At 32.9% G+C, this 9879-nt stretch overlaps 1 protein-coding gene across 1 annotated transcript; it reads left to right on the top strand.

The window, feature by feature from the left end:
* Positions 1-249: 249 nt before the first annotated feature.
* LOC116879459 (protein C1orf194-like) lies at positions 250-1978 on the top strand. Its single transcript, XM_032877704.1, has 2 exons — positions 250-327; positions 1370-1978. Exons 1-2 carry the CDS (start codon positions 250-252, stop codon positions 1904-1906), a joined length of 615 nt encoding a protein of 204 aa, XP_032733595.1. The 3' UTR covers positions 1907-1978.
* The last annotated feature ends 7901 nt before the right edge of the window (positions 1979-9879 follow it).

Here is a 9879-nt window from a genome sequence, read left to right as displayed (position 1 = left end):
GCTCAGGATAGCATGTTTTATTCACCCAATTACTTAGTATAAGCAAACGTGGTAATTTATTTCAGTGCATTTGTATAGAGTAAAAAATAAAAAGGTACCTGTTGTTTTACTCAAAGAAGACAGGGCAATGGGTTTCTCCTTGTTCTGCGACCCCAGGGCATATGATTTAACTTCTTCAGGGCTCATTCTTCTCATACAATTTAGAAATAAGAGCTTCTTCTTTGCAAATTTACAAGATTAAATGAGGTAATGCATATGCAACAGACTACTCCTCAAGCTCTGAATTCAGAACTGTATTTGGTTTTGGATCTATCACTTACAATTATGGTATGTTATTTAATCTGATTATTCATCTATAAAATAGGGATCGTTTTCAAGAGTGACTGAGATAATGCACATTAAGCACTTTGAAAAGCTTCTGGTACATGTGTGGTTATAAACGTCATTGCATAACAATGTTAGCCTTTTTTTTTTAAGATTTTATTTATTTAGTTGACAGAGAGAGAGAGATCACAAGTAGGCAGAGAGTCAGGCAGAGAGAGAGGAGGAAGCAGACTCCCCGCCGAGTAGCGAGCCCGACGCGGGGCTCAATCCCAGGACCCTCAGATCATGACCCGAGCTGAAGGCAGAGGCTTAACCCACTGAGCCACCCCGGTGCCCCAATGTTAGCCTTTTTAAAAAAAACAACTTTTACTGGAAAAAATAACACATATAAAGAAAAATTGGGTATGTAAACTGATTCACCTAGTTAGTGTTCTTTTTGTGTATGGTTTCTTTGTTCTGCATTATGTTTGTGAGATATCATCCATGTTTTTCTAGAACTATTGTCTTTGGGCTCTCATGCTGTTACAGTGTTCTAGTGAACACTAGTTAAATTATCCAATCAACTGCATGGACATTTAGGATGAGTCTAGGTTTTGGTCGTTAATAATGAGGCTGCTGTGAATATTCTTTTATCTGTCTCTTGGTGCATGTGAATGAATTTCGGTTGAGTCTGTACATAGGAATGAACTTCCTGAGTCACAGAGGGTGAGCCCACCTTTAGTAGAGAATGCCAAATTTTATGAGAGTTCCTCTTTTGTCATTCTTTTTTAATTTAACATAATCTGGTAGATGTGTAATGACAATATCATTATGGTTTTGATTTGCATTTTCCTGATGATTAAGGAAGACCAGCTTTTCCTATTACCATAGACCATTTGAGTATCTCCTACTGTGTGTGCTATATTCTGCACTTATACCTCCTTTGTTGGTTCTTTGCATTGCAAACACCATCTCCATTCTATGACTTGCCTTTCAACTCTCCTGATACCTTTAGAGAAAAATAATTTAATTTTAATGCAGTCAAAAATATAAGTCTTGACACCAGCTTCTCACTCTGCATTTTACCATACCTTTCACCCGAGACCCTTTCCAGCACCCTACGTTGGATAACGATGAGACCTACCTGGGAAAACTCCGGGCCTCCAAGAAACTGCCAGATAAGAACCCAGCTCATCTTGCTCAGCAACAGGAACCCTGGAGTCGGCTCAGCTCAACTCCCACAATCACCTCCATGAGGCAGGATGTTTATTTTTTTGATCCTGAGATACCAAAGGATGACCTGGATTTCCACTTAGCAGCCTTGTACAACCACCACACAGGGACATTCAAGAACAAAAGTGAGATACTCTTACACCAGGAGACTACCCAGGATACCCATGGAATCACCAAGACCCAATTCCCTGGAGAACTTTTACCCCCTCCTCCACCACCTTCCATCACTTCCCGGTCTAACATCAGATACTGGATCAACCCTAAGAAGGAGTCTATCCACAGCATCCAGGGATCCATAGTGTCCCCTCACACTGCAGCCACCAATGGAGGCAACTCCCGAAAGAATGATGGTGGCTTCTTCTGTACCTAATGTTAACAGGCCCCTGGACTAATTAATCATAGTGGAACATCTGCTGCCCACCTCCATTAAATAGATTTGTGCTGAAAAAAAAAAAAAAATATATATATATATATATATATGTCTTCACCTTATGGTTAGTGTTTTTGGTTTTCTATTAAAAATAAAAATAAAACCTTTCCCTTCCCTGAGAATTTTGTAATATTCTTCTCTACACTTCTTAAAGTTTGATCATTTTAGTTTAAAATCCAATTGAAATTGATTTTATGATATGGTACAAAGGAGGAGTAAAGCTTTGTTTTCTTCTGACATGGTATCCAATTATCCCAGTATCATTTATTGAAAAGATCATCCTTCTCCCATAATGACAGTTATATCATCTACCAATGAAACATCTATGTATATTTTTAGGATCTTTATATCATGCCATTGGTGTATTTTTTTCTATTTCTACCACCACCATACTGTTGTCCTTCATAATAAATAGACCAGGTCGTCACTGTTCATTTTCTTGGCCATTGCTTCCCAAGGCCCATGTGGTCCCCAAGATTTTTCAGAAAGCATATGATTCTACCTTTTCTATCCACTTACAAGTGTGAGATTGGATTTTCTTCACATACTTCAACCAAATAGAATATGTAACAGATTCTAATTCTGAAGACAATGTGAGTAAGCAACAGAAGTTACTAAATATTCAAAACAGGGCCACTGTTGTTACTGATTATTTTTGATTTGGAAAATTAAATATTTTTATAGTTGAAAGATGTTCTTTATGTTATGTTAAAATATAATGTATTCACTGTTGTTATTTAAAAATTAATTATAAATATTTTAAAGTGTTCCCAGTTTTAATATCTTATATTGTAAACATCAATACATCTTACAAATTTTACTCTGTGGTCTTCAGTAATTTTTCAGAGCACAAAGCATTTGAAAATAGATAGTCATTACTCTTCTTGATCTTCTGCATCCTCATATAAATTATAGAAACAGCGTGTTAAGTTCCACAAAAACAAAACCAAAAATCCATTGCAATTCTCATTGTGATTACGTTGATCCTATGGTTTAATTTGGGGAGATTTATTTTTTAATATTAAGTCTTTTGGTCAATTAAAATGTTACATCTCAATTTATATAAGCTCTCTGGCATTTCTTACAACATTTTGTAGAGGTCTACGTAGAAAACTTATGTATTTTATTTTAATATTTTTTGCTACTATAATTAGTATCTTTTTTAATTTTATTTTCTGCTTTATGTTTGTATGTGGATCACTAAATCTTACTGCTTTTCTGAATTTATGATTTTCTTTTCTGAAAATTCTGATTTTCTTTTTATATAACCAAATCCTTTTGCCAATAATGTCATTTATTTATCATTTCCAATTCTTACACCTCTATTTCTTGCTTTTATTTTATTTTTTTCAGTGTAAGGTTGAATAGAAGTGGTCATAGCAGGCATACTTGTCTTGAACCTGATTTCAAAGGAAAAGTTTTCAACTTTCACCGCTAAGTGAAAGCAACATTCAATATTACAGACTTCCTGTAGTTATTCTTTCTTACGTTAAGCAATTTCTTTCTCTTCCTAGTTTGCTAAGAGTTATAAACATAAATGAAGGTTGAATTTTGCCTAATGCCTTATCTGCATCTATTGAGATGATTATATGATTTTTTTCTTTTGTCAATGTGACATACAATAATGAGGAATTTTTTTTTTAAGATTTTTATTTATTTATTTGACAGACAGATCACAAGTAGGCAGAGAGGCAGCAGAGAGGGAGAGGAGGAAGCAGGCTCCCCACTGAGCAGAGAGCCCAATGCGGGGCTCGATCCCAGGGTCCTGGGATCATGACCTGAGCCAAAGGCAGAGGCTTTAACCCACTGAGCCACCCAGGTGCCCCAATAATGAGGAATTTTTAAACATTAATCCAATCTTTATTCCTGAAGGAAATCTATCTTTGTTGTCCCTTTTATATATTTCTGAATTATTTTGCAGTTCGTTAGGATTTTTGTATCTGTTTTTGAATGAGGTTGACCAATAAGTTTTCTCAAAATATCTTTAAGGTATCTTGATATTCTAATTGGATGAATGTTAAATGATTGGTAGAATTCACCCTTGAGGCTAGTGGGGCATTTTTGTTTTTGTTTTTTTTCAGGGCTTTTTTTTTTTTTTTTTTGTATGAAGGTTTCAAATAATGGATTCAGTATCTTTAAAAATTATGACTCTTTACATCTTAGTAAATTTATGCTTTTTTGGCATGATGATCTTTTTTATAATACATATTACATTATATATTTAATGTCTGTAGAATCTTTATTTTTTAATTTTTTTTAAAGATTATATTTATTTATTTGAAAGAGAGACAGACCGAGAGAAAGAGAGAGAGAGAAAACAAGAAGGGGGAGGAGTAGAGGGGCAAGCAGACTCCCTGCTGAGCAGGGAGCCTGATGCAGGACTGGATCCCAGGACCCCAAGATCATGACCTGAGCCTAAGGCAGAAGCATAACCAACTGAGCCACCCTGGTACCCCTAATGTCTGTAGAATCTTTAATGGAGCTTACTTTTCTCTTCCTGAAATTGATTTAAAAATATTTGTCTTATTTCTTATTTTCTTTATTATTCTCTTTAGGGGTTTATTAGTTTTATTACTCTTTTTAAAGAACCACCTTCTTATCTGCCAATTCTTTTTTTGGTGTGTTGGTGTTTATTTCATATAATTGGTGTCCTTATTTTTTTCTATTCTTAATTTTGTATCACTTTTCTAGCATTTTGAGTTGGATTCAGAATTTATAAATTCTTAGTCCTATCCCTTTTCCCAAGTATGAAATTAAAGTTATAAATTGCCTAATAAATACAGCTTTAGCTGATTCTCTTAACTTTGAAATGTATTTTTAGCTATTATTGAATTCAAAATATTTTTAAATTTTCTTATAATTTGTTCCTTGACCCATGGGCTCTAAAGTGTTTCATTTCTTAGTTTCCCCAAATCATAGGAACATTATTGATTTCTAACTTAATTCCATTGTGATCAGATATTTTCTGTATAATTTTAATAAGTAGAAATATATTGATATTGACTTCGATCAATTTTTGTAAATATTTCAGATATCCTTGGAAAGAATTTGTATTCTATGTTTGTGAGGTACATTTCATCTATATCTATCAGGTCAAATTTTTTAATTGCTCTCTTCAAATCTTTCATATTCAATATTTTTTCCTATTTTTTCTATGTTATTGAGAAAGCTGTATTAAAAATTTCTACAGTTACTGTGGATTTGCTGATTTCTCCTTATAGTTAAATCAATATTGTTTAATGTATTTTAAAATCATTATATTAGTTGCATACATATTTAGAAGTATTTTATCCTACTGATAAATTGAACACTTCATTCTAACAATGCATTTTCCTTTATTATTTTTAATGCCTGTTGCCCTTAAGTTTACTGAGTTTGAATTAATACAGCTATTTCAGCTTTAATATTTGTTATTTTTCACATATTGAATTTTAAGTTGTCATCCTTTTATTTTTTACTAAACTTTATGTACCATTATATTTTATATGCATCTCCTGTAAGAGGCAAACATGTGGGTTCTCTTCTTATTATAATATTTTCTTCTTCTTAAGATTTATTTCTTTTACAGAGTGAGAGAGCACAAGTGGGGTTGAACAGAGGGAAAGGGAGAGGGGAGAGAGAGAATCCTAAGCAGACTCCATGCTGAGCCAGGAGGTTGACATGCGACCTTAAACTCATGACCCTGAGATTACAACCTGAGTTAAACCAAGGGTTAGATGCTTAACCAACTGTGCCATCCAGACACCCCTTTTATTATAATCTTTTAATATTTTTTTTTAATTGGAGTTTCTAGTTCACCTATATTTAATGTAATAAGTAATCTCTTTTTGGTTATCATTATTTTTTTGGTGCGTATACACTTACTATTTCTTACACCTGTTTTATGTTCTCTTTTTGCTTCTCTCATTTCCTTTGTATAGGTTTATTAGTTTATATTAGATTTGCTTATATTGTTCCATTTTGTTCCCTATGTATTTGGAAATTATACGTTGTTGTGCTTTTATAGTGGTTATACTGGAGGTGATTAAATACATATTTGATTTTAAAGTCCAATATTAATTAGTGCTTTATCCCTTTCCTAGACAATGCAAAGACCTTATAGCACATTAAATCTATCTACCTTTCATCCGTATCTATCATTCATACACATGTCAATATATGTGAATATGTGTTAATATGTACCTGTATGTGTGTGTTTGTGAGTGTGTGTATTCTTCTTAGAGTGTGTTTCTGTAATGAATTCTCTGTTTACAATTGTATAAAAAAATTTAATTTTACTTGAATTCTTATTTTCACTTAGTATGGAATTTTACATTGGTAGTAATTTTCTTTCTGCACAATTAAAATATTAACTCATTTTCTTGTGGTTTCATTGTTTTTAAGAAGTCAGCTTTAAGGAAAATTCTATTCTTTCTCCTTTTTTGGCTGCTCTTGTTTTTTTTTTTTTTTTTTTTTTTGTATCCTACAGTTTTGCAGTGAAGTATCTGTGGGCATATTTCTTTAATTTAGTGTACTTTAGGACTAACTGAATGTCTGAATCAATTAACTAATTCTTTCATCAGCTTTGAAAAACTCTTAGTTACTGTATCTTCAAATATTGCTTTTTTCCCATATGTTTCTCTCCTGGGGTTATAAGTATCTATATATATTATAAGTTCTCACTGTATTCAGTGTCTCCTACCTATTCTTATTTTTGCTTTCCCACTGTGTTTCATCCTATATATATATATATATATATATATTCTTTTACTTCCAGTTCTCTAATTCTCTCTTTAGCTTTAACTTATTGTTAAACACATCTGAGTTCAAAATTTTAGCTATTGTGTTTTTTAAATTTTGGCTTCTTTGGTTCTTTTTCAAACATACAAAGTAATTATTATAGTTCCTTTTTTCTGCCAAAATTCTGTTTTTCTTCCAATTCTTTTTTTTTTAAAAGGTTTTATTTATTTGAGAGAGAGAGAGCTCACAAGAGAGAGAGAACACAAGCAGGGTGGAGGGGCAGAGGGAGAGTGAGAAGCAGACTTCCTGCTGAACAGGGAGCCTGATGTGGGGGCTCAATCCCAGGACCCCAGGATCATGACCTGAGCCAAAAGCAAATGTTTAACCAACTAAGCCACTCAGGCAACCCTTTTCTTTTGATTGTTAAACATAATATGCAGGTATTTAAATATCTGAGTTTGATAATTACAACAGTTAAATCAATCTTTAAATCTGATATTAATTATTGTTTCTTTTAAATTTTCTTTATGTTCTATTTCATGTTTTCTGGATATTATGTTTGAAGAAAATTGTGGAAATAATATGAGGGATAGAATGGTGTTTTTTTACTCTAAAGATTTTTTTTGGCTTTTTCCATGTTTTTTCATTTTTTTCTATTTGTCCTCAGTTGGAGATTCTGTATTGCTTAAACTGTATTACTTAGTGCTCCATTACAGGAAATGCACTCAATTTTATCCTTTATGGATATTAGAATGACATTTCTGTATTCATCTTCTATAATTACTATAATCTTAGCAGTTTAAAAAAAAAAAAAAAAAAACTTCAACACTGGAGCACCTGGGTGGCTCAGTGGGTTAAGCCTCTGCCTTCAGCTTAGGTCATGATCTCAGGGTCCTGGGATCGAATCCCGCATCGGGCTCTATGCTCAGCAGGGAGCCTGCTTCCTCCTCTCTCTCTCTCTCTGCTTGCCTCTCTGCCTACTTGTGATCTCTCTCTGTCAAATAAATAAAATCTTTAAAAAAACAAACAAAAAAACTTTAACACTGGTCTGATGAAATGATTCTTTGATTTCTTTTGTATGATATTGAGATGTTGAAATGTAATTTATCAGGTCAGGAAGTGGTATTGTTTTATTGTTGTTCCACTAAAATTTAATTGTAAAAGCCAATAAATATTTTCATTTGAATTTAATTGATATTGAATTCTTCATGAGAGCAGTGGGTAATGTTTCTTTAGGCCATCTAGGTGATAATATTAAAACCTTACCATTAATACTAAAGATGTTTATATTCCTATCAACTGTTGTACACAATTTATCTAAAAACTTAGCTCAGAGTTCTAATTCAATAATCTCAAAACTAGGAATGTTATATATTATAGTGATAAGAACCTCTGCAATGGAGTATCAGGAATTGCTTTAAGTCATGGCTAGCTATGTGACATTGTACATATTAATTAACCCCTCTAAGCCTCATTTTTTAGGTTCTCAAATAAATGAGGATGGACAGTTTCTAACCTCATGAAATTGATGTGAGAATTAAATGGGATTATGCATATAAACTGCTTAACCTATTGCCTGGCACTCTCTGAACACTTGAAAGATCTTCACTGAGAGTTTTATTTTGAAGATATGGCATTATTGTATTTTATTTAAGCTTGATTAAGGAAGACCTCATTTTTTGGGGGGGGGTTCCAATTCTTTAGGTAGTATTTATCTGAAAATGTGCTTCTATAAGCAGATGTAGAACAATCTTTAGCTCAAGCTGAACTTCACTGTAATTTTCACAAGAATTATTTTCAAAGCATGGCTCTGACTATATATATATATACACAATTGTTTTGGAACCCAATACAGAGCTTACATTTATGTGTGTTCAATTTTACATGTTTGGATTCTTTTGGCATTATGTCTACCTTTTATTGTTTTGTCTATTATAATAGTTATCATGCTTGTACACAAATAACAGTGTTCATTCAGATCACTGATAAAAATGTTAGCTCAGTGGAACCAAGGTCCTATTCCAATAATTTATGCATAATACAGTCTGGTTCAGAAATTTTAATAGAAATTTTAGGGGTGCCTCGGTGGCTTAGTGGGTTAAAGTCTCTGCCTTCAGCTCAGGTCATGATCTCAGAGTCCTGGGATCGAGCCCCAGTTGGGCTCTCTGCTCAGCAGGGAGCCTGTTTCCCTTCCTCTCTCTCTGCCTGCCTCTCTGCCTACTTGTGATCTCTGTCAAATGAATAAATAAAATCTTTTAAAAAAAAGAAATTTCACATACAAAAAAGCAAAATTAATTTATTATGTGCCATCACTTCGGTGGTTCATACAGATCACTGTATTTTCCCCCCAAGGGTTAATAGATTTTTATGTTTAGAAATGTATCCGTATTTTTTCTGGACATTGAGTCAGTGAGTTAGCTTATAGTTTTTGAAGACTAGAATATTCTTAGCCAATATTTATACTGTATCATTTAATTGCTAAGAACGTTTCATAATTTTTGAGATCCATTTTCTTGATGTTATAGCATTCTTAATGATGTGTTGCATTATTGTCTGATTAAGATGGCATTATCTCCCTCCCCCCTCTTTGCATGACAAATTAATTATTTGGATGGCAAGAAAGAATAGATTTGGCATGTGTGTGTATGTTTATGTGTGTGTGTATGATTTGTTTAATAGATTGTAATACTCTCCACTTTTTTAAGAGTAGTTGAGCCATAACTGTTTTAGAAAAGCAAAATATTATAAAAATAATAACTAATAATAAAATATAATAGGTACATTATAAATAATAATTTTTAATAATAATAATAAAATAAATGATAAAATTAATAATAATAATAATAAAATAAAATAGGTACATAAGAAACCTTTTAGGAAAAAGGCACCTGGGTGGCTCAGTTGGTTAAGTGTCTCACTCTTGATTTGGGCTTAAGCCATGGTCTCATGGTCATGGGTTCAAGCCCTGCATTGGGCTCTGCCCTCAGCAGGGAGTCTGCTTGGGATCTTCTGCCACTCCCTTCTATGCTCACTCATTCTCTCTCTCTCTCTCTCAAAAAAAAAAAAAAAATTTAAAAACGCATTGGGAGAATGTTATTTAAGATTACATCTTGTTTTTAATTATATGTTAAATACATTAAATATGCACCTATATAAGGTGCTAAATCAAATTCAATTGAATGAGATAACTATTA

Source organism: Lontra canadensis, unplaced genomic scaffold, assembly GCF_010015895.1.
Source record: "Lontra canadensis isolate GAN:19392208 unplaced genomic scaffold, GSC_riverotter_1.0 scaffold61, whole genome shotgun sequence".
NCBI classification, from domain to species: Eukaryota; Metazoa; Chordata; class Mammalia; order Carnivora; family Mustelidae; genus Lontra; species Lontra canadensis.
Note: the sequence above shows the minus strand (reverse complement) of the source record. Positions and strands in the feature narration are given on the sequence as shown.

What these genes read in the sequence shown, in the direction of transcription:
- LOC116879459 (XM_032877704.1), top strand. Translation starts at nt 250, where the DNA reads ATGCATATGCAACAGACTACTCCTCAAGCTCTGAATTCAGAACTGTAT. An exon ending in ATCTATCACTTACAATTATG is followed by an intron (nt 328 to 1,369) that starts GTATGTTATTTA and finishes TCTTGACACCAG; the next exon opens with CTTCTCACTCTGCATTTTAC.